This window comes from Grammomys surdaster, unplaced genomic scaffold, assembly GCF_004785775.1.
Source record: "Grammomys surdaster isolate TR1022 unplaced genomic scaffold, NIH_TR_1.0 958, whole genome shotgun sequence".
In the NCBI taxonomy this organism is placed as follows: Eukaryota; Metazoa; Chordata; class Mammalia; order Rodentia; family Muridae; genus Grammomys; species Grammomys surdaster.
The window spans coordinates 5,452,007-5,476,819 of NW_021605377.1; the positions used below are offsets into that span (position 1 = coordinate 5,452,007).

The 24,813-nt window shown below is 45.5% G+C and overlaps 1 protein-coding gene across 8 annotated transcripts in view; it reads left to right on the forward strand.

Moving 5' to 3' along the window:
* Tmcc3 (transmembrane and coiled-coil domain family 3) overlaps positions 1-24,813 on the forward strand; it is a 245,731-nt gene that overhangs the window by 213,168 nt on the left and 7,750 nt on the right. For all 8 annotated transcript variants that reach the window (XM_028783004.1, XM_028783003.1, XM_028783008.1 and 5 more), the window contains one exon: positions 21,481-22,397. In XM_028783004.1, the coding sequence (XP_028638837.1) occupies positions 21,481-22,397 (917 nt within the window). The remainder of the gene's footprint in view (positions 1-21,480; positions 22,398-24,813) is intronic.

The following is a 24,813-nucleotide window of genomic DNA, read 5'->3' on the forward strand; positions in this document are numbered from 1 at the left end:
TGAGTTGCTCCAGTGGATGTTCCCAGTGGAGTCTATATTGGAAATATCACTGTCCACACAGTTCAGATTCAAAGCTGTGAGCGTCTGGGAAAGTCGCCTTTAGCAGAAGTGTTTTCCAGTGGCTTTGGTACCTTGAGAAAATAGTATTTCGTGAAGAGCTTAGAAGAGAAATGTAATATTAGTATACTGTTTTGGGAAGGGGGTTGTTACTTGAAATTTTGTATTATGATTTGGTGATTCCAGCTGAGTGTCAACAGACATGGTTTCCATTCCTTGGGGATTAGATTTTAAAACCTCTTTTTAGTGGAATTATTTTTCTAAAGGAAATCATCACGTAGAGAGATCATGAAATCAGCGTGTAACCACAGAAGTCCTACTATCAGGGACAATTGGTTTGTCCCTATGAGTAAGACAGCCTTCGGTTGAGTCAGGGAAAGGTCTTGCCTGCAGCAATGGTGTGTCACAGGTTAGTCTGTTAGTCTCACTTGGGAGGGGCCTCGTTTTTAAATAGAAAGCTAAATGACAACAAAGGGCAATTGGGAAACAAAGTGTTTCATCTCTAGATTCCCCAATCCACTTCCCCCTGGGCAGCTACCACCCAAAATTTTTAGTATATCCATCTAGAAAATTCCATGTGCGTACAGTCATACAGTACTCTTGTATACCCCATCAGTAACCTGTTCCACCCTCTGAAGCACAGATGGATGGACTCCATAGGCATAACTCAGCATCTTGCTTTTCCCTATTAACAGTTTGCCTTGGACAGTTTCCCACCGTAGCTGGTCAGCTCCAATTCCATTTTAGTGGCTGCATCGTTTTCTATAAGTTTTGTTTATCTGTTTCTCCCTCCCCACCTGTTCCACCCACCTCAATGGGTCACTATTGATGGTTGTCTATGCTGGAGGTGAAGGCAGACTATGGTATTAGAAGCAACAGTAAGGAACTGGAGAATCTTGGGGCTATTTGTTTTGAGAACTGTACTGAAGATCAAACGGACTATACAGTTGGGCTGGGTTGGCATACACCTGTAATCCCAGCTATTTGGAAAGCTGAAGCAAGAAGACTACAAATTCAAGGCCAGCCTAGGCTTCAGAGTGAGTTCAAGACCAGCCTAGGCTTCAGAGTGAATTCAAAGCCAGCATAGGCTTCAGAGTGAGTTCAAGACCAGCCTAGGCTTCAGAGTGAGTTCAAAGCTAGCCTAGGCTTCAGAGTGAGTTCAAGACCAGCCTGGACAACTTGATCTCAAAATAAAAAGTAAAGCCTGGACGTGCTGGTACATTCCTTTGATCCCAGCACTCGGGACAGGTGGATCTCTGAGTTCAGGTCCAGCCTGCTCTATAGATCCAGAAGAGCCAGAAACACATGGAGAAACCCTGTCTCAAACCAAATAAAATAAGTGAAAAGTAAAAGAGAAAGAGGAGTGGGGATGGGTATAGGTCATTGGTGGAGTGCTTGCTTACGTGTACAAGGCCCTGCATTTCAATACTCAGAAAGAGGGCTGGGGATGGGTAAAATGCTTTCTTCCTTCTCCCCATGGTGGCCATTATTGTGGAGGAGAGTGTGACCTGCACCTGAGGAATGGAAATGTATTTACCAGCTAGTGGCTAAAGATTTGCATATTCCAATTACCTTATCTCCCAGCTCTAGTGCAGATATTCCCTATGGGCCAGTGAACTATTTGCTGCCACCTCATTAACAGACTTTTCTTGTGATGCCTTTGGACATGGGAGATTCCCTGACGTGAAGCTTAGCATTGCATTGGAGTGTTTGCAAACCTTCCTGCACTGAGCAGACCCTACGGGAAGGCACACAGATCTTGTGTGGGGCTCTTAACAAAGGTGGAGGCAGAGATGGACGTGATCCAGGCATGAGCACTTGGCCTGGACAAAGTTCACTGGGTCACGGTGTTTGCCCAGGGAAATAGGGAGAAAGTACAGAATCTGAACAGAGACAAGGCTGAGTCCGGGCCCGGGGGCCTTTAAAGTCCAACTTCAGGAAGTTAAATTTCATCCTGTACACAGTGTGTGACCATTAAAAGGAGGAGCCTGGAGATACATGAGTAAAGACCATGGCAGTGACCCAGCCGTGCAGTATAAAAGAATTGAGCCAGCGAAAAGAAGGCTGAGCTAATAGACGCAAAGGAAAAAGAATATGGTAGGAAAAAGAATATGGTAGGCGTGGTGGTCAAGGGAGAGGGGAGATTAGACCGAAAGACTGTGGGGACTGTCAGTTGCATAGCATGACATTCAGAGGTGTCAGATCTTGAGATATTCGTATCTGGATTGGGGCAAGAACAGTTAGAAAGATTTACTGAAACTGATGACGAAAGATGTCGGATAAATGGAAACTTGAAGATCGTACCCAGATCTGCTTGCCATTTGGTTCTTGCCTAATTACACTGTCACCTTCCCTCTGTTTGTGCCTATTAAGTTAGTTCCTTGGAAGGATGTGCCCTGGAATGTAAAATAAACATATCCTGGTCTCCGGTTGCGTACAACCGAACACTTGGAGTCAATCCCGTGACGGGAAGTACTTCTTCATTGATTGTCAGGTTCGTGTTTATCCAGAATGAGAAGCAATCAAGCAAGGCGTCTCCCACAGAGGTTTGGGGTATTTACAGGCATATTTACAATGGCCCTAATAATAAAGCAAGTGTGAGGTCATGTATGGTAGTGGAGGCAGTCAGAGCCATGGAAACATATAGACCAGAGAAACTTCAGCTCCTGGGCTGAACAAGGTTTCATAATGTTCCTGATCGATGAATATCAACCAGATGGTCTTCTAACATTTTGAAATGCTGAATAAAGTAGGTGGACTGAGCTGAATTAATGAAGCATGCCATATTGTAGATAGCATTACATTGTTCAAAGCCTTGAGACAAGTTCGTCAGCTTTCCCAAGGCCAAAGAAAGCGGGGGAGGGGCCACCATTCTTATATCTTAAGGAACTGGTATGAATAAAGTCTATTGAGAAAGCCTGCTTTCCCCTTCGGGTGTACGTTCAATAGGTTTTCAAGTGATAATTCAGAATATCACTTATGTAATAAGCTTAAAACAGGTGCCCCCTGTGAGTTCTTAGTCTCTGGAGGACTTAGGGCTTCTAGTGGGGGTACAGACACATGATTTGATCGACTGTCCCGATTGAAGAAAAACTGTCTCTGGCATTGAAACTCTCAAGGTGCCTTCTGCCCCCACTGTCATAGGTTGGTTTTGGTTTGTTTGTTTTCCTTGTTGTTATGATAAAAATGTCGTGACAAGAACAAGTCATAGGTGAGGGAACTCAACTCACCGTACAAGGGTGCAGTCCATCCGGGCAGCAGGAGGGAAGCAGAGAGCAATGAATCCAGTACCCAGCTAGCTTCCTCCTTTGTACACAGTCCAGGACTCAACCCCACATTTAGAGTGGGTCTTTCTATGTCAATTAACCAACTTAAGATTAACCCTTCAAAGGCAGGCCTGGAGACCAGCCTGGTCCCTCCAGGTGTGCCTGTGGCCTGCCTCCTAGGTGATTCCAGACCTGACTAGTTGACAGTCGACACTAGCCATCACGTCTTCCCTGGAATATACCTCCCCTCTATTAATCTAATCTGGGAATGTTTGTCGTAGTTCCCAGTGAGCAGAGGAGGCAGGACACTCTGCTGCTTTCCTGCTGTTCAATGGCTTAGGGCGGTGGGGTGTGCAGTCCCCCAGTAAACGACCTGTTCCCTTCAGAATCTTCTTTAACTCCTGCCTTTTCTTTTGGTCTGAAAGCAGTCCCTTTACAATCCATCCATGCCCCTGATGGAAAGAATCAACACTAGTGATAATAATTTGAGTTTGTCTAGTATTGATAAAGGTCTCCAGGGGACAAGTAGGTGGAAACGCCCTAAAATGCCAGTCAGGCATTTTTTGAAGAAGAGTGATTGTTTATCATGTGACAGATAATATTTTCTTAGAGAGGAACCTAGCTAACCTTAGAATCATGTGGGTAAGTGGTGTGTGAATGAGTGTGTGTGTCTATTGTGTGTTTGTATGTGAGTGTGTGTTTTACTAGTAGGTCTAGTTACATCATTCCTGACTCTCAGACACAAACCTACTTATGCAGTAGCATAGGAATATGTAGACTGAATAAGACACGTTCACTCATGTGCAATCTTCTGGGACTTCACAACACATAAGCCAAATAAGAAACCCCGAAAATACAGTCTAGTCATGACTCTGGAACTTTGCATGCTAAGTAAGAGTATAGACTGCCAGAGGCCTAGCATGATAGTGCATCTATAGTCCTAGCAAATGGGAGGCTGATGCAAATTCACAAGTTCAAGGCCAGCCTGGGCTACATAGGTGATCTCTGTCTCTGTCTCTGTCTCTCTTTCTCTCTCTCTGTCTCTCTTTGTCTCTCTCTGTCTCTCTCTGTCTCTCTCTCTCTGTCTCTCTTTGTCTCTCTCTGTCTCTGTCTCTCTCTCTCTCTCTCTGTCTCTCTTTCTCTCTCTTTCATATGTGTGTATGTGTATATGTGTATGTATTTTTTAAAAGAAGCTGTATTTTATGAGAGTTTTTTATTTTTAATTTTGACATTCTGCCTTCTCCATTTCTCAACATTTTCTATGTTCAGTGTGAAGTGTAGCATGGTCTTTGGAGTCTTCCTGTAGGCTCGTCTGTGTTCCTTAATCATTGGCCTCCTTTTAGACACTCTTGCTGTGTATACTTCTTTGGCCAGGCTGATGGTGCATCCCAATACTCAAAAGACAGAGGCAGGATGATCTCTGTGAGTTCATGGCTAGCCAGATCTACATGGTTGAGTTCCAGGATAGCCAAGGCTATGTAGAGAGACCCTGTCTCAAAAAAACTGAAACCAAACATAAGAATACAAATACATCACCACCTTTTCACCTCCAATCTTTCATTCATACCCATAGAATAACCTGTTAAGCCAACTCGGTTTCAAATATCTTAAGTAATTTTTAATATTCTAAACGTTGCACTTTGTAGTGGACTTTGCATATATATTGTTCTCATAGGTAGGCTACACTAGCTGGCTTTATTTTCTTCCTTTCAGTTTGGAAAACAAATAAACAAACCTCCAGCTTATGGCCATCCTCCTGCCTCAGCCTCCAGAGTGTTAGGATAACAGTTATCAATGGCCATGTGCATCTTGGTAGCTTTTCAAGCCTCCTCTGGGTCTGTATCAGGTGTCTCCTTCCCAGAAACCTCACAGAATCATCCGGCTTGCTTACAACTTTCTCTTTGTTCCATTCTCCGGAACACTCACCACATTCCTCCCCCACAGGAGTAATTCTTGTGCCTCTCCACCCAAGCAGTGGACACTCCCAGGTCTGAGCTTATCACGGTCCTCTTTCCGACTCCAGTGCTTGTAGTGTACTGTCTGGCTCACAAAGCAGATGGGAAGGGGAGGGTGTCTTTCAAATAGAAAATCTGATTTTGGGTGGGCTGGTTCCTAAGCTAACTTAATAAATTCTGTCAGCTATCATGGATACAATGTGGCCTGTGTAAGTACGCCCTTGTTGTGTACTCTGTGTACTTTCAAGATAAATCCAGCCTCTCTGAGAAACCTTGACTCTCTAAGTGGCCATTCATTCTGTGAGGAAGCAAGACATCAGCCCAGGGCACCAATGTGGTATTTTTAGGGTTTGCTGGTTTTCGGAATTTGAAATTAAGCATTTCCATGTCTAAATCTGATCTCACTCTCTTACCTCTCCAATATTAGCCCCTTGCTGTAGACCTTTCCAATTTCCATTCCCTTTTGTTTACACTTTATATTCTGATAACCCTTCCCACACACATGTTTATCAGGTAGCATCGTGGACATGCTGGAAACTACAGTGCGGTATGCATTGACAGGCTAATTAAAGTTGGTACTCTAAAATGATGATTTTTTTGACAGCTCTTGCATTTTCGTGCTCCAAGATTGTTTTTCGAGATATAATTTACAGAAACGTGCATACAAATATACACATATACGTATACATATACATGTGTGTATGTATATATATATATATATAAAATGTATACTTGGATGCTTCTAACCCTGCATGGATAACTGACATCAGCATTGTCAGTGGTCTGGTGCTCTGTCACACCCACTTCTGGTAACTCACTCTGCATAGGTAACCATGGTCTCCGAGTGAGTCATACAGCATGAATGGTGTGTGTGTATGTGTGTGTGAGTGTGTGTGTGTGTATGTGTGTGTGTGTGTGTGTGTGTGTGTGTGTGTTTTAACTATTACATTCAGGACCTTCCTCTACAGCAATGGTTCTCAACCTCCCTCATGCTGTGACCCCCGTAATATAGTTCCTTATGCTGTGGTGAGCCCCAACCGTAAAAACCATATCATTGCTACTTCCTAACTGTAATTTTGCTACTGTTATGAATTGCAATGTAATATCTGATATGCAGGTGTTCTTAGGAGACCCCTGTGAAGGGGTTGTTCCACCCCCAGGTTGGGAACCACTGCTCTATGGTGTTAGGTATTAACACTCATTTGTTCCTTGGGCTCGGTTCCATTGAAACTACTAGCTGCATACATTTTGTTTTGGCCAGACCGATACTCCAGAAGGACACATACTCAACTTGTTAATAGTAATTCAGTGTACTTCACGAGACCCTTACAATTCTACCTCAGTCACGAGACTGCCGTGCGTGATTGCGTGGAGCCCTTAGAGGCTGGGGAGTTCAGCCGCCCAGGTCCCTCACACGAGGGCCCTAAGGTCTGAAGTTAACTTCGACACAGACCCAGGTCCACTGAGGTCAGGTGTCTTCCTTCCTGAGATTGACCGAATTGTGTCACAATTCAAATGATATCCTGTGGATTGTATTTATCGCTTTGCCCACGGCAGTGACAGAAGCAACTTGAGGGAAGAGAGCTTCAGTCGACTCATGGTTTGAGAGGGTGTTCAGGCCGTTGTGGCAAGGACACATGGCAGCTGGGACGCTCTGCACCGGGCAGTGTGTGAGGCAGCTTCTCCTTGTATCTTGTAGATCAGGAAGCAAGAAGTTAGGGGAGCAGGAAGCAGGGCCAGGCTGTAACCCTCAGAGGCTCCTCATTTCACCACATACACCAGGAAAACCGCCTCTCCCTCTCTCCCCAAACAGTGCCACCATCTCAGGACAAGCCATTCGGCTCCTGTGCCTTGAGGTACATTCCAGCCCCAAACCATAACCACAGCCCCGGTCAACAAAAACACAATACTGGCAAGACTCACAAATGTTGACTCTCACTTGGCAAGAATTTCAGTTTTCTAGAGACTTCGGTTGTCTTACCTGGAACATTCCCCTCATGGTGTCAGTTAAATGAAGTCTATCTGACCGTGTCCAAGAAACTCCTTAATTAAAACCAGACATTACAGAAGAAGGAGGGGGAACAGTTTACCAAATGCTGTGTTTTTACCGCATTTTTAGTTTCAAGGTAGTATCTTGGACGTTTTGTGTTCTTGAATGTGGTCCTTCATAAGCCCTGATTTAAAGAAGAAAGGAAGGAAGAAAAGAAACAAAAAGAAAAGAAAAACTCACAGAATTATTCTTCGGGTGAGAAGTCTTAGGGTAAATTCTGTTTCTGCAATATCTACATGTAAAAACAAACAAATCGTTAGTATACGTATCTAATTCTTTCATACATGCGTTGTAAGACTTGTCCTATTCTTAAGTCATGCACTGTTAATCCCAGCACTTAGGAAGCAGGGGAGATCTCTGAGACCTTGATTCAGAACTTGTAATTTATGTTTCCTTGCACCCGTGACAGCATGTTAAAGCAAGAGTTCATTCTCACCCAGATACCATAAGCAGCCTGAGAGTCTTAAACTTTCCTGCCAAGGTAGCAGTGAGTCACATAGAATTTCCTAGAGAGGGCTCTGAGCGGGAGACATTGGTGGACATACTGCAAGGATAAAGTCGGTCTTTTATTGACCTGCTGGTCAGGGAGTAACCACAGAACATTTTTCAGAGTGTTAGAATCTCTTTAGATATAGTTAGCAAACAGAAAAAGAAAAAATGAAGGAGAGAGAGAGAGAGAGGGAGAGAGAGAGAGAGAGAGAGAGAGAGAGAGAGAGAGAAAGCAAAGCTTGTCTTTTCCCAATTATAAAGCACTTTCAAGTGAGATTAAAGCCATCAGTTGTTCATAAAATTAACTAGCGGAATAGTAAGTAGTAGTTTATATATTCAGGTGAAAAGACAGAGTTTACGTTATATCACAGCACATATATCACAGACTCATCTACCTAACCCCAGCTCAATAGTGGCAAGTTTCCTACTTGTGTGTGTTTGTGTGTGTGTATTTGTTTGTGTATGTTTCTGTGTGTTTGTATGTGTATGTATTTATGTATGTTTCTGTGCATATGTATTTGTGTGTATGTGTGTGCATGTGTATTTGTGTGAGTGTGTGCATATGTACTTGTCTACATTTGGGTGAGTTTGTGTGTGTATATTTGTGTGTTTGTGTGTGAATGTGTATTTGTGTATGTACATATGTATTTGTGTGTGTATGTGTGTGTGTATTTGTATGAATATGTATTTGTGTGCTTGTGTGTGTATTTGTGTATGTGTTTGTACATATGTATTTGTGTGTGTGTGTGTATGTATGTGTGTGTGTGTGTGTGTGTGTGTGTTGGCAACTGTGGCATCCTCATTGTCCCTCTTGGCCTACCTTCCTAGAGTGTACTGGCTTTAGTAAGCGGTGGCCAACATTTTCAGCCCTTACTCTGTACAAGGCCAGTTTAAGCACTCACAACAACCCCACAGCCACCCTGTGGAACAGATATAGCTGGCCTCATTTTACACATAGGAGATTAAGGCATAAAAAGAAATAACTTATACAGAGTAGTTCAGCCTGGCAGAAATGCAGCTTGAATCAAGCTGGCTTGGCTCACCCCAGGCTCTAACTTAGGCCCCGAACTGGTCACTGACCTCTCCTTAGGACACATGGCTGTGGAATCCCAGGAAACCTGAGCTGCCTGGTTGTTGCTTGCAAGTGCTATGAGCTGGCTCTGGAAGGCTGCTCTGTCTGTTTTGGAAATACAGTCAACCCAAATATAGGCCTAGATTTTTAAGACGGGTCACGATATGGTGTTTCTCTTTAAAGCCACAATTCACAGTGTCTTTTATTTCTTTGCGTATCCTTTCCTCCCAGATGATAAAGTGTTCCTAAAACACTCGCCTCCCTCAGAAACAAGCATCTCTGGTGTCCTTAATCTGCAGTGACAGTGCAAGCAGGAAGTGTGCACTCATCTGCAGCTGATAGCGGGGCGTTTAGTGCCTGTGGAAGTTCATATCTGAACTCAGCCAGAGGAGGGAGTTTGTGTCCGCTGCTGAGAGACATTATCAGTGGCTGAAGCAAAAGAAGCCTGCATCTTTTTTTTTTTTTTTCATTATGCAAGATATCTTGGGATTTACGCTAGTTTCCCTTGTTGAAAACAGCTCCAGTAATTACCTCGTGGCACCAAGAACTAGCTTAAGTAAAGCATTCAGTGTTCATGTATGTGCTCCAGCCAACAGCTTAGCACAGGCTCTGGCTGTCAGTCACGGGCAGCAGGTCCCTGAAGCCAGGTAGAGCTGGCCTGCGACCTCAGTTCTGCCTCTCGGTCAGCTGGACAACTCCACACAAGCCACATCACCCTTCCCACCCAGAAAATGGGAGTCTGAATCCCAGTCTCAGGTTCTTGGGGGTCAGATCTGAAACAAGGTCCATGAAGCATTTAAAAAGTTATTTTGTTCTTAGAAGAACTAATGGCTTTCCTTTTTGTCTTCCTTTCATTTAAAAAAAAATTAATAATTTTGAACTCTCTAAGCTCCCACCCTTTTCTTTGCCATTCATCAGCTCTGCCTTTCCCTTTCAGAGGAGCCATTGGCATCTTAGATTTAGGAGGGTGAAGGGCTGTCAGAGATACAGACATACATGAATGGATGGATGGACAGACAAACAAATAATCTGATAATTATTCAAGGGATGGAGAGTCTGGCAGGATGCCAAGCAGAATTGTTACCATCAACGCTGATGACCTGAGCTCAGTCCTGTGGACCCACACACTTGGAGGAAAGAACAGATTACCACGAGTTATCCTCTAACATGCACTGTGCCCGGACACGTGTGCTCACTGAACAGACAAACAGCAATAAGCCATCATGACCTTTTGATCTTTAAGTTTCACACAGTAGGCAGTCACTCTCCCAGGGAACTTCTTCACTCTTAGCCACAGGATGCCTGGATCTTTTAGGGCATATTCAATTGTGTTGTGATAAGGAACAAGACACTATGCATGGCTGTGTTTTCCACTGACGTATAATTAATTGTCTTTGGGGACACAGTGTATATTTCTATGTAATGATAATATATAGAACTCAACCCCCAAATACTTGGGTCATTCATCTGTATCATTTCTCTGTGGTGGTGATTGCATTCAAAATTCTCTCCTAGTTATCTTCACTGTAGGATTCTGTGCTGTTTGCTATGATCATATGCTGATATTAGAATACCCTAACTAGTTCTTCCTCCCTGCCTGTAACACCATACCTGCCACAGTCTCTCCCCATTCCCTCTTCCCCTTGCCTCTTTTCTCTACTTTTCCAAACTTGAATTTTTAAGAATTCCATATATAAGCGAGCCCGTGTACCTGTTTTCCCATGCCTAGCTTACTTCACACAATATTATTACCGTCCATGTTGCCACCATGTTTGACCGTCTTACTGGTTCATTAGATAAGTTTAAAGTTTTCAAGACTGCTTCCTTATCACAAAGAATAGATTGGGTCAAAACATATACGTGCATTCCTTATAGCGGGCACCTGAATTCTCAGCATTAATTATAATTAGTTATAAGTACCTTCAGGGAAATGCCATTTAGGAAGGGGGTTCCTGCCTGCATATTTTGTGCATTGTGGCTCCTTTTTTTTAAGATTAAATATTATAAATATACTTATATTATATATAAGTATACTGTAGCTGTCTTCAGACACACCAGAAGAGGGCATCAGATCTTATTACAGATGGTTGTGAGCTACCATGTGGTTGCTGGGATTTGACCTCAGAACCTCTAGAAGAGCAGTCAATACTCTTAACCACTGAGCCATCTCTCCAGCCCTCATTGTGGCTCTTAATAGCATTTAGGGGAGCTAGAGAGATGCCTCAGAAATAGCGAGCACAGACTGCTCTTGAGGGGACTTGAGTTGGATTCTTAGCAGCCATATTAGGCAGGTCACAATTGTCTGCAAGGCCATTTCCAGGGAATCTGATGCCCCTGGCTTTCTTGGGCTCTTGTATGCATGTCTACATACCTACACACACACACACATATGTTCACAGAATTAAAATAAAAATTTAAAAATTTATTTAAAAGATGTCACTTGGTAGTTAACCACCTATATGCTGTTTGGAGCAGAGGAGGGCCAGGAGAGCCGCCGGTTTCCTTGCCATCTGAGCATGGAGCGTGAGCAGTTCTCCAGTCTGGCTTGAAAGCCATGTTGTCTCCACAGCCACGCCACAGCCCTCAGTCACAGGTTCTTCTTGATGTCACTGCAAACAGCTGAACAAGTGTAAACAAGAGGACCAACTGGCTGCCCCAGTCGGCTGTTTGTCAGCCACTGATTCGTTCAGCAAACACAGAGGTCCTATTGAGGAAACGGTGGGCAGACAGGTGGCTCATTAGACGATCCTTCTCCAGGGAGGCTTCCAAATGTTGAGAGAGCAAATGTTACACAAATACTCGCAGTATGCAGCAGAATCAACATTGTAACAAAGGATGCGATTAGTTCCAGCTGGTCATGAGTGTGGGCGAGGCTCCTTGGAAGAGTCCTTGATAGACTCAGGCTTTGAAAGGTGAGTCGGTGAGTTGGGATGGAGGCATGGGAGGCCATACTAGGCGGGGGAGCCAACACGGAAACAGGAAAGTGTGTGGAGTACTCAGGGCAGGGTGCTCATCAGCTACGCGGAATGAAATGAAGGTTAAAAGCTAGACATTGGTAAAGATCTCAGCTCTGTCTTAGAGCTGAAACCACGATGATCTGATGCCTCCCACGTTCAGATCCATACAGTAGACGTGGTGACGGCTACTTATGGAGCCGTGAGGATGGAATAGCTTTGGTTCCCCCCCACCCCACTCCAGCCTTGTTCTGGTGGTTGTGACTGTGCTCCGGGTCTCACTCGACGGATGGCTGGTGTGGTTTGTCTGAGGTGTGAAGATCCTGCGTAGATCTTGAGGTCCTCAGTGCTGAAGGACTAAGGGCAGCACAGATCGCTCGCGAAAGCTCTCATCTTGTGTGCTTGGGGCTAAAGGAGATTGTGAGTAACTGCCGCATGAAAAGGGGACAGGACATTTGTCCTAACAGAAGGCAAAACTTCTACCTCAGGACAGGCCTTGTCACTCTTGCTTTTTGGCTAAGGGATGTAAAGACTGTTTTCCCAAACCTTCTATAGCTGCTTCCCTGGCTCTTCTCTCTAGGAGTGGAGCATGGTTTTCCCACCTTCCCTTGCTCACTGGCTTCCCCTCCTGCCAGCCACAATCTAGTGAACATGCACAGCACAGAGGGAAAGGCCCTAGACACCCCTGAAGGGCCTTAAGTCACAGCCCCAGGGCCTCTTACTTATTCTGTCTCTTCAGTCCGAGTCAGGGACTGCAAGCTTCCGTCCTCACTTGCTCTGTGTTTAGTGCCCAGTGAGGTCTTCAGCTTCCTCTTATAAGAACTGACTGTCCATCACCTCCTGAGAGGAACTGTGAGCCCTTCTCTCAGGAAGGCACTGAGTATCGTAGCCTGGGGAGGTGAGGGCCAGATACTAGGTACTCGGCTTCCCAGGACTGCTTGAGTTCGAGGTATGCGGGTGACTGGAGACTTCCTAGAAACAATCTCTGTGGGTGCTGCCTGTGGGTCTCTGCAGGTTCCACCACAGGTCCAGGCTGTTCCTCATTGGAAGTGCTCTGGTTTGCCTCACCAGCGCTCTCCCTGCTTACCCTCCCAGGGGCAGCCATCTTCCTCACTTCAACACTATTTGCCTCTATGTGTTTAGCACACAGTAAGTCTTTACCAGGTCAAGTGAATTTCATCAGGGATTCGTTTGTGTGAATTGAAAGTGTGAATTATGAGCTGTTTGTTGTTGTTGTTTTTTTTTTTAAAGAAACGTGTATCTTCCAGTGCATGTAATTCAAAGTAGATTAGCAGCGCTGGCTGACAGAGGCTTAATGAGAAGAGAATTATTTGTAATTACGGTATCAAGTGTTTGCAAGTGCTTGAGGATGCTTGAAGAATTTGCTTTGAGAGCCTTACACACCGCCTTACCCATCTCCTCCACAGTATCAGTCAAAGGTGTGAGTCCTCTAGTCGCAGTTCAGAATGATCTTAACACCAGAGTGACCGGTCCTTCCTTCCAGGCAGAGAGGTAGCGCAACTTCTGACACTCCAGAGAGCCCCCTTCCAGAGATTTTAAGGGAGGGAGCGAGGTGCCCGCAGGAAATCTTTTAGTGACAGCGTTCTGTCATCAGATGGGAACAGTCAGAAGAAATGTTCCAATTTGTCCAAGCAAATTGGAAATCAACATGAGACGAAAGTACTTTTCCCTAATAAAACGTGCTTTTGAATGAGGATACTCAAGATTATTTGTTTGGGGCATGTGGAGAGTGACTGGCCATCTTCCAGAGAGTATGGGTACCAGGTCTGAGCTAGTGTCCATGTGAACGCACCCACGTCTCTAGAAACAGATGACAAGAGGCTTGCCAAGGCTGCCGTTGTTTTGGTGGTGGTGGTGGTGGTGGTGGTGGTGGTGGTGGTGCTGTAGTGGTGCTGTGGTGTAATGGTGGTCGTGGATCTGTAGTGGAGATGTTTTACCGGTGGTGTGGTATGGTATGGCGGTGGTGTGCTGGTGCTGATGCTGTGGTGGTAGTCAAGATGCCTGTGCTGGTGGTAGTGGTGGTAATGGTGGCTGTTAGGTGTGTTAGTGCACTGGCTCCATCAGCAATAAAGACAAGTGTGCCTGGCATTTGCCTTGATGCAGTGGTTTGGTTATCTAAGTTAAGTCCCCTCAGTTCCATGCTCACGGCCTCACTAAACAGTTTCCAAGTGTGTGTCAAGCCAGAAGGAAGAGGACCCAGTGCAGTACCTATTACTACAGGGTGGGGGAGGGAAAACCCAGAGCCCACCTCCACACACACTGCATAGCTCCTCTGCCCCTCAGCAGGATTATCCCCTAGCACAGGAAAGGAAGAACCTTGACCTCTCTTCAGGCCTGCACTCGGTGCCCCTCCCAGACCCCAGACACTCCATCTCTTGCTTTTCTTTCTTTCCCTTATATTTCTGTCTCACTCTCTACTCTTGGTGACTATAAATGTTTGAGTATCGTTGCCATAAAAGCGATAAACTTTCTGTCCTTGTAAAAGCTGCCCTAAACCACTGCTCATATTTTACAGTGTGGATCCACCTGAGATGGGGACAAGCCAGAAAGAAACACCAGGGCTCTGCTAGCCCCTAAACTGGAAATGATAGGTTCAGACTTGGTGATGAAGGAGATTTTTCTGACAGGAGACTCCGCCAAGCCCAGAGCCCATACAAGCCCAGGCGGCCATGTTAAGGGCACTGCAGAGTAAATTCTTCCATAGTCAGCCTTGAGTGTTTCATAAATCCAAGTTGAGATCCAGTTAAACTATGTTATTATCTCTGGCCTTCAAGAGACATATATTTTCTTTGTAAGCCTCAGTGTTCTCGTAAAAGAGGGCTAGCGTAGAAGATACTCGGACACTTAAAAGCTTTATCTTTGAGCCTAACACACACAGACTCGTTAGGCAAGCAGGCTCGAGAGGCTCAAGGCTTGCGTTTCCATCCTGGCTCTTCCTTTATTAGCTGTGTGTCCTGCTCCTCACTCAATATCTCTGTGCTTTCCTAGTTTGCAAAATGACTATCAACACAAGAATCCACCTCAGAGAGTGCTTTGCAGATAAGCTCCTACGTGTGTCAGTAAGGTGTCATTGCCCTTTTGGCTTAAAGTAGGAGACCCCTGTCCCCAGGAGTGGTTTATGGAGCAGGTCACTGCTGGCGTCTCTCTGGGAGAAGCGTGAAGGACTATGCACAACACAACAGCATTCCAGATGGTGTAGGCTTCAGCACTGCCTGGGCCCTCCGGCAACCTTGAGCTGCTATTTTGAACAAGAAATAGTCCTTAAAAAACAGAAAGAAATGGAGACTAGGGGGGTACTAGGATTTTGACATTGTTACCATAGCAAAGCCTTGCCTGTTATGACTGGCACACTGTGAGAATAGCCCTGACTCTAGACCTGGAGACAGAATTCAGCTGAGTAAAATCAGTAAGGGTGAGGGGATGCCTGGCCACAAGCCTCTCTCCCACTCTCATCCCTCCCCCTGGCCACAGGCCCCTCCCCCTGGCCACAGGCCCCTCCCCCTGGCCACAAGCCCCTCCTCGACCCCCCCACTGACCACAAGCCCCTCCCCCGACTAAAGCCCCTCTTATACCATCACAAGCCCTTCCTCCACCCCTCCCCCTGGCCACAAGCCCCTCCCCTGACTAAAAGCCCCTCCCACCATCACAAGCCCCTCCTCCATCCCCACCCCTCCCCCTGGCCACAAGTCCTTTCTCCACCACAAGCCCCTCCCCCTGGCCACAAGCCCTTCCCACTATCACAAGCCCCACTCCCATCCCCACTCCTCCCCCAAACTCTTGGGTTCTGACCATGTTGCCTTGTGTGTACTGAGTGAGAATCTACACCTTTAGGTTCCCTGAAATACCCTTTGTAGTGCACGTGGCTGCCTGTGGGAAGGACCTGCCCCTTTCCTTGTATGTCCCAATACAGGCTACCTTTCTGTGAGCAAAGGTCTATTGTGTCTGGCCTTGGGACTAAATGGGCAGTTAACCGTCTGTTGTTCTGAAATCTCTGGTTCTCTGCAGGTTCTAAGCCTCACACCATGTCCCTTAGGGATATCTTAGCCCGTTATCCATTGCTATAAGAGAGTGCTGACTGACTTACAAAGAGATGTATTTGGTTCACGATAATGGAGGGCTCAAAGGTGCAAATGGCATGGCACCAGCATCCTACTGGCGAGCCCACCACCAGTGAGTACCAGAACATGGTGGAGGAGCAAAAGGGAACTATCATATGCAGAAGGGGCCAAGAACGTATCATGGCCTCACCTCTAACAATTAATTCTCAAGAAAATGTACATCTGTGAGGTCAGCGTGGCTGTGACCGCATCCGTGACAGCAGAACCAGGATCAATGGCTCTGCCACCTCAGCACTGGTACATGCTCCTCTGATGAACATGTGACATGTCAATCAAAGAGGGTGCTCAGGAGCCCCCTCACCTTTCCGGTTTTGTCACTTGGGTTTTCAGATTGTCCTTGAACATCTTGTTCTCTTCCTGTAGGAACCAGGGGGGTAAATGAGTAGCAGCAAGCCCAAGCAGTGTGCTCTGAGCTCACTGGGAAGGACCACATTGTGCCAGACTTCAGGGTGGATGTGAGTTACCTTGGGGCGACGTGCGGAGGCCCGATTCGATGCAGAGGTGACTCAGGGTTGGGTTTTGACGTCTGTTCAGGGCTTAGCCTTTTCTTCAGCCTTTGTTCTAGAACATTGAGGTGACAGTGGAAACGTCCCTGCTGCCGGAAGAAAACACAATTAGCAGTGGTATTTTGCTAGGATGCTGGGGGATCTGCCTTTTATCCAAGTAATAAGAGCCAGGTCGTTGTGGGAGGACTGGAAAAGTCAGCTATCATTTTTAAAAACAACAACTCTTCCTGCCAAAACAATGTTACATTGGCTATATTTTTTCTAAATAGGATAATACAAAAGAAGCATAATAAGAATGAACCCTTATAACCCCGTGTTGCAAAAATAGCCGTTGTTAGTACAATGGTGCTTGTTTTTCTTTCACATTTTACATAAAGATATGTTTTTAAACGAAATTAGGACGATGACAGGAAACCCCAATTGAAGCCGTCCTGGGTTCTGGGGTTCTATAGCTCTTTGTGATCCATTTTCTCTTTATAGTAGAGAATCTCATGAGTGTGCGTGTGTGTCTGTATGTGTCTGTGTGTCTCTCTGTGTATGTTTGTATGTATACGTATGTCTATGTGTGTTTGTGTATGTCTTTGTGCCTGTGTATGTGTGCGTCTGTGTGTATGTGTGTGTCTCTGTGTGTCTGTGTGTGTCTGTGTCTCTGTGTTTATGTCTCTGTATGTATATATGTGTGTGTGTGTGTATGTATGTATGTATGTGTGTGCCTGTGTGTGTGTGTGTGTCTCTGTGTGTCTGTGTGTGTCTGTGTCTCTATGTTTATGTCTCTGTATGTATATATGTGTGTGTGTGTGTATGTATGTATGTATGTGTGTGCCTGTGTGTGTGTGTGTGTGTGTGTGTGTGTGTGTGTATACACCAGAGGAGAACCTTGGGTGTCCTGTTCATTTATTCCTCTCCTAATCCCCTTTGGACAGGGCCTTTCACTAAACCTGAAGCAAGGCTAGAACCCAGTGAGCCCCAGCAATCCTCTTGTTTCCACACTTGCCATGGCGCTGGGGTCATAGGTGCCACACCCTACCTTTTATATGGGTGCTAGTGCTTTGAACTCATGTCCTCACGCGAACAGCAACCTCTCTTACCATCAAATCAACTCCCCAGCCGTTCTTTAGAGTCTTTATGTCCATTTGCAGAGGAGAAGCCTGAGGCTAGGATAGTCCATAGGAATGGTGATGACAAGGACCCGGGTGAAGTCTGCCTCCAGAGCCCTCAGTCTGGACTGTGCACCAGCAACTTCACAGTTTGTAGTATCCTGTGTCTCCTCAAATTATACAATATTCACCCTGTTTCCTCTCCCCCTGTTCTACAGATTGAGTGATAGAATCCCTCAAATCTGACTCAGTTTACCCAGAAACATCTAGTTAGTTCACACCATGCCGGAGGAAGCCCACATTCCCTCATGCACACAGTTTGTCTACATGCTGGCTGCAGGTGCTCTGGGGACCTCTGACCTCCTCCCACAGCCTGATTCTGAAAGCAGGTTGCACCATCCAGGGGCAGGCACCAATTCCAGGATAAACAAAGCAGAGAGGCCTCGGCTCTGTTCTTCACACATACTCTTTGTCTCAGTCGACAGCCGGGGGATCTGCGGGCATTGAGCAATGGATTCCTGGCCCTTACTTATCTGTGCAATGATCAGGCTTCATATAAAAGTCCAAAATGTGCACCTCCAACAATTCTGTTGCTCTTCAAACACAGTTATCTGAGATTTGCTGACAGGCAGTAAGACCAACTGACTTGAGCTTTAAGCACTGTTCCTTTCCCCAGCCTCAAGTCTTGAGGACATGCCAAGCATTGTTACAACTTTAAAGTAAGGCAAAAGTCAGTTGGCCTCCTGGGAGTAAACACGTCTCTGCATATAAGGCTGCTTGGGACCTGCAGTCTTTAAGATAGTCGGGCTCACCACATTGGGGCTACCTGGGTGGCTGACCAGCTCAGGGGTGGGGAGACCCAAAGAAAGATGAGCAGTGACTTCCTGCTGAGTTTTGCCAGGTAAATCATGAAACCTTTCTCTTCAGACATAGGAGAATTCTAAAACAAAATAATGTCAGTTGAGATATGTGTGTGTGTGTGTGTGTGTGTGTGTGTGTGTGTGTGTGTGTGTGTATGACCTTATATTTGAATTCCAAGAGGGCTAGAACAAGATACTCATGAAAAAGAAAATGACAAGAATGTTGTGTAACTAAGCCAAACTAATGGACACTGTTTGGATTCCCCTGGAGGGAAGCGTAACGTAGCTGTGATTGACAGGGTCCAGGGGTGCTTCTCCTCTGCTTTAAGCTTAATGTAGTTACACAATGTGTTCAGACTGTAAATGTTCATCATGTTTTATACTTACATATTGAGATCTTTCCTGAGTGTAAGCTCTACTTCACTTAAAGATTGAACGCCCTCATTTATGTTGTGTATATTGTCAGACAGTCATACCCAGGTTTCTTCTCAGTGGAGTCTGTTTGGAACAACCTGGGAACTAGGAAACAACTCTGTCTAGAATTGTCAGGGCCACAGGGCCAGAAGATGAGGCTACGCTGTTTGTTTATTTGTTTTTTAATTCTGTTAATCGGTATCTTGAATGACTTCAGGGTAGACTCCTTGAAATAAAGAATGATGTCACTTTGGTTGATCAGTTGTGGACAACCCTTTGTGAATAACGGAAGTGCTGGCCGAGGCTGGGTACAACTGTGACATCATCTCCCCCATTGTCCCTGTCCTGCAGAGGACTCGTAGTGAAAGTGCACGGCTGAGCAATTAAGAGCAGGAGCAAGCAGGACCACATGATAGCAGGGCAGTAAGAAGGCTCGCAGGACAAAGCAGCTTCTGCCGGCACTGGGAAGGCTTGAGGGAAGAGGCGTTGGAGTGGCTCTCAGAAGCACGGGAGGCCTTTGATAAGAAGTAGACGAGCGGGGAGCACTGTGAGAAAGTCCAGAGGATGCTCACAGTCTCCACTCACTGCCGACCGGCTCACTTAGGCTAAGTGGCCTCCCTCAACTGCAGCTGAGGCTTGAAAGGTGAGCTGGGATCTTGCCGTGGTAGTGTGATTTCAGGTGGGAGGCCTCGGGAACTCAGTCAGTTCCTCGGAAGGATGATTAGCTCTGGTACCTCCAGCAAAACATGGTTTCCAGCCTCCCTGGCTTGTACAGCCACCGTGAATTACCCTGTCTGTCTCAAATCAGCATTTTCTAGGTTTAGGGTATTTCTTTTCATTGTTCTCATTTGGACCCATTGCTGTTCCTGTTTGGTAACAAGCCGTGGGTACATAGCTTCTGTGAGCTCTCTTCTGTGATCACCTTCCTGGACACCTAAAGATCTCTGTGTACCTGACACGCCTTCCTGACCAAGCGCAGTCATGGCCCCTCTGTCGTCCTTCACAAACACCTTACTGTCTAGTCTCACAGTGACCTGGTGTTAATTTCCTTTCAGCTTGACTTGCGTGATCCTTCATGATAATCTCCCCCCAGAGAAAGCAGCAAGAAAGAATCTGCTTCATGGCAACTGTATGTGGGGGGGGGGGGGCAACTAACAAACCTACACACGTTTTGCAAGAGGCTTCACTGGTCAACGTTTGCCTACTGTAGGACTCCCTTCTTCCTGATAAGGCGCTAGGCAGGATTTAGGACGGTGACAAAGACTTCATACTTGGGTTGAAAGTAGTCTGTATTGAGTCTGGGTCACTCAAACCCTGTGAGGTCTGTTGGTTTAATTCCTTACTGACCTTTTGCTGCCAGAGCCCCCGATCCTTTACAAGGTGGGAAGAGGTAACTTCTCCCAGACGTTACCTTGCCTCCTGTTGGGTAATGGCATTATTCTTATCAAGGGGATGTTAACTTGACAGCTGAGATGTTCCAGATTAGTTATTATAATTGGAATTGGGTTCAGACTCTAGCATGGCTCATTTTTCATCCTCTGGGGGCAGTATCAGGATAATAGGGTGTGAGGACGCTTGGCGTCAGAGCCTGGTTCCATGGCACTCCGTTGCTAGATGTGTGTGTCTTTAGCATGTTTCTTGCTTGGCTTGGTAATAAGGATCAAACACGATAATCTCTAAGAACACATCAGCGAACTTGATGCGCAGGTGGGTTTTACCTCTCCCTTTTAGAGTACAAACTTCTAGTCCTGACCTGGATGCAGGACGGATGCTACTTTATAGTTTTTTTTTTTTTTTAACCTGGACAGCCTGTAAATGTGAAAGCAGGTGTCTGGCTGGCTTTGTATTATAGTAGTTCTCAACCTTTGGTCACAAGCCCTCTGGGATTGCCTATCAGATACTTAACATTACGATTCATGACAGTAGCAAAATTACAGGTATTTTTTGGTAATAACTTTTTGGTTGGGGGTCAGCACAATGGGAGGGACTGTATTAAACAGCTGCAGCTTTTGGACTATATTATCGTCTTCTGTGCACTTATTTTAATCACTGTGCTTGTAGTTTGGAATTATTTATTTTCATATAGAGATACCGGTGCATTATTCAATTATCAAAGTTAATCATGCCCCATACAGTTCTGTCACATCTGCTTAATGGTTCTATTAGAAAAATAATTTTCTTGATGGATGTTTCTGCGAGATACCCTCCCCTTCTTTCTTTTCTTTCTTGTCTTGTTAAATGACTGAGTTCTGAATGAGGGACTTTGCCCGCCATGAGACACATAGTGAGGGTCATGGCAAGCTTCCCAAGTCACATGGGAAACCAGAACTGACTGGCTTCCTCATTCTGATCTGCATTTTCTCCCCTGGCAACTAACAGTTACCGCCTACAGACAGCAGATTCAATATGCTGGAGATGTGATTTCGCATCACACAGGTATAGGACACAATTGAGCTGTCCCACCTTCTTCAGCTTGGAAGGATAGCGCAGAGTGTTCATCTTGTGGCACAAACCGTTGGAAAATCTAGGACTTAACAGATGTACCACATGCACACACAGTTCCCTCACACTGAATGGTCTCATTTACTTCAGGTGTCAATCGGGTTCTCCTTCTCTTTCAGGTGGAACGCCATGACATGAATACCCTCAGTCTACCCCTGAACATACGCCGAGGGGGGTCAGACACCAACCTCAACTTCGACGTCCCAGATGGCATCCTGGATTTTCACAAGGTCAAACTCAATGCAGACAGCCTGAAACAAAAAATCTTAAAGGTGACAGAACAGATAAAAATCGAGCAGACGTCCCGAGATGGGAACGTTGCCGAGTATCTGAAACTGGTCAGCAGCGCCGACAAGCAGCAGGCTGGGCGCATCAAGCAGGTCTTTGAGAAGAAGAACCAGAAATCAGCCCACTCCATTGCCCAGCTGCAGAAGAAGTTGGAACAGTATCATAGAAAGCTCAGGGAAATTGAACAGAATGGAGCGACCAGAAGCTCAAAGGACATTTCTAAAGACAGCGTGAAGGAGATACACCACTCTCTGAAGGAAGCCCACGTGAAATCCCGAACTGCTCCCCACTGCTTGGAGAGCAGTAAGTCGAGCATGCCAGGGGTATCCCTCACGCCCCCCGTGTTTGTCTTCAATAAGTCCAGAGAGTTTGCCAACTTGATCCGGAATAAGTTTGGCAGCGCAGACAACATTGCTCACTTGAAGAATTCCCTGGAAGAGTTCAGGCCCGAAGCTAGCCCCAGGGCTTACGGCGGAAGCGCTACCATCGTGAACAAGCCCAAGTATGGCAGTGATGACGAGTGTTCTAGTGGTACATCCGGCTCAGCTGACAGCAATGGGAACCAGTCCTTTGGGACTGGTGGGGCCAGCACCATGGACAGCCAGGGGAAGCTTGCCATGATCATAGAGGAACTGAGGGAGATCAAGGTTACCCAAACCCAGCTGGCAGAGGACATCGAGGCACTGAAGGTGCAGTTTAAGAGAGAATATGGCTTTATCTCTCAGACTCTGCAAGAGGAGAGATACAGGTACGTACGTGGAACACTCCCTCTGGGATTCCTTTAGAAGCACGAAGCAGAAGCCATCTGCTTCCAAGCTGATACATGTGTTTGCAATAGCTACCAATGTGGATGCAGAGACAGTTAAAGATTGATAATTCTTCCCATCCTTCATAATCCTAAATTCCATCATTTCTGGCTTATAGCTGACAATTAGAGGAAGACATTATATGTATGGGTCTCTTAAAATATCATTATCCAAGCCGTGACTCACATGCCTAGGAAGAAATTGATTCAGCAGACGTCTGTGATGGCCTTATTACACTAATTTAGAGACCTGTTTCCCTCCGTTATAGCAGACAAGTGGGGCTAATTCATTGGACAATGAGACAATGAGGTAGACTTTCATGTGGTATGTCAGTTTGAAATATACGTATTTTGTTTATTAACCTTTTTAAAACACACACACACACACACGGACTGGAGGGCTGGCTCTGTGGATAAAGTGCTTACCATGCAAGAATGAAGCCTTCAGTCCAGGTACCCGACACCCATGTAAATGTTGAACATGACAACACAGGTCTGTAACCACGGCACTTGGGGCAATAGAGACAGGCAGATCCTAGGCTAGACCTTGCTGGACAGATCCTAGGTTGGACCTTGCTGACCAGTCAGCCTAGTCAGATTCAGTGAGAGACCCAAAACACCTGGCATCAATCTCTGGCTTCCACACACACCCACATGCCCACATGTCACACACACACACACACACACACAAGCATTTTACTATAAATGAGTGGCTCTCAAATACCATCTTGAGATTAAAGGTTTTGTAGCCTGGCATTTAGGTGTTTATAGTTTTTTAAATATGAGATTGTTTGCCCCATTTTGCTCATATCCTCCCAAATGATTCTCATCAAAATGGGTTAACTTCTAAGAATGTAAAATAGATTATAAACGTTTATTGCATACTATAACATTTAAATTGTAAGGTTGGTTTTGTTTTGTTTTGTTTCGAGACAGGGTTTCTCTGTGTAGCCCTGGCTGTCCTGGAACTCACTCTGTAGACCAGGCTAGCCTCGAACTCAGAAATCTGCCTGCCTCTGCCTCCCAAGTGCTGGGATTAAAGGCGTGCGCCACCACTGCCCGGCTAAATTGTAAGTTTGACTTACACTTGATGTACAATTTTACCTCATTATTTAGAACGTGGCTGTTTCTCATTTTACAAAAGATTTTTGTGACGCCAAGATTTGAATCAAGGGCTTCATGCATCCTAGGCCTGTGTTGTACCACTGAGACCTAGTGCCAGCCTCACACCTCTGCTTTAATGTATCGTACGCAGCGTTGACTTAGCACGTTCATCTTACAAGAACTGTTTTTCTCTTTTTAAAATTTTTTAAATTTATTATTCTCTCATGTTTCATCCCGACTACAATTTCCCCACCCTCCCCTCCTCTAGTCTCTCCGCACACATACCCCACCCTGATCCATCTCTCTTCACCTCCCTTCAAAAAAGAGCAGGGCTTCCTGGGAAATCAAGCAAACACAGTGTAACCAGTTACAATAAACCAGGCACGTACCATCACATCGAGGCTGAGCGAGGCAACCCAGCAGGAGGAGAAGGGTCCCACAAGGAGGCAAAAGAGTCAGGGATAGACCCAGCTCCCACTCTTAGGGGTCCCACAAGAACACCAAGCCAAACAACCATAACATATATGCAGAGGACCCAGGCTAGACCTATGCAGGCTCCCTGATCTCTGCGAGCTCATTTAAGTCCTGGTCAGCTGATTATGTGGGCTGTGAAGAACTGTCATGGAGTCATGAGAATGTGTTGACCTTAACTTCATCCAGATCATTTGAGATACGGCATGTTTTGGATTCATGTCTTATCCCGAATCACAGATACTCCCTTGTGTGAGCCTTGGACTGCCTTTGCTTTCATGTGTCTGCATTTTGTGATCCCCGTGACATAGCCGTCAGGGTCATTCCTTAACAGGTTAAAAGGCTTACTTAGAACAATGATAACGTTTGGCACTCATGAAGCCAAGTCGGAAGATAACCATTAAATCTGAATTAAGCCTTTTCACCTATCAGATGGCCTACGTAAATATCTATAACTGGCATGGGTCAGTTGTTTCAGACTAAGACATCATCCTAAGATACTGCAGCCTCTTTAAGTTACTCAGAACAAAGTTTCAAATGGGACACAAATTCTCATCTCTGACGGTGGAAGCATCTTTTTCTAGCTTTTGGGTTTTTTGATATGCTATCCCATAAACCATTTATAATTTGTAATGAGCTTAATCTTAACCTGTTTCTTAAAAAGATATATTTATTTGTATTTTATGAGTATGAGCATTTTGCCTGACTGGATGTCTGTTCACCATGTGTGTGGAGAGCCTATAAGACCAGAAGAGGGCAACAGATTCCCTAGAACTGGAATTAA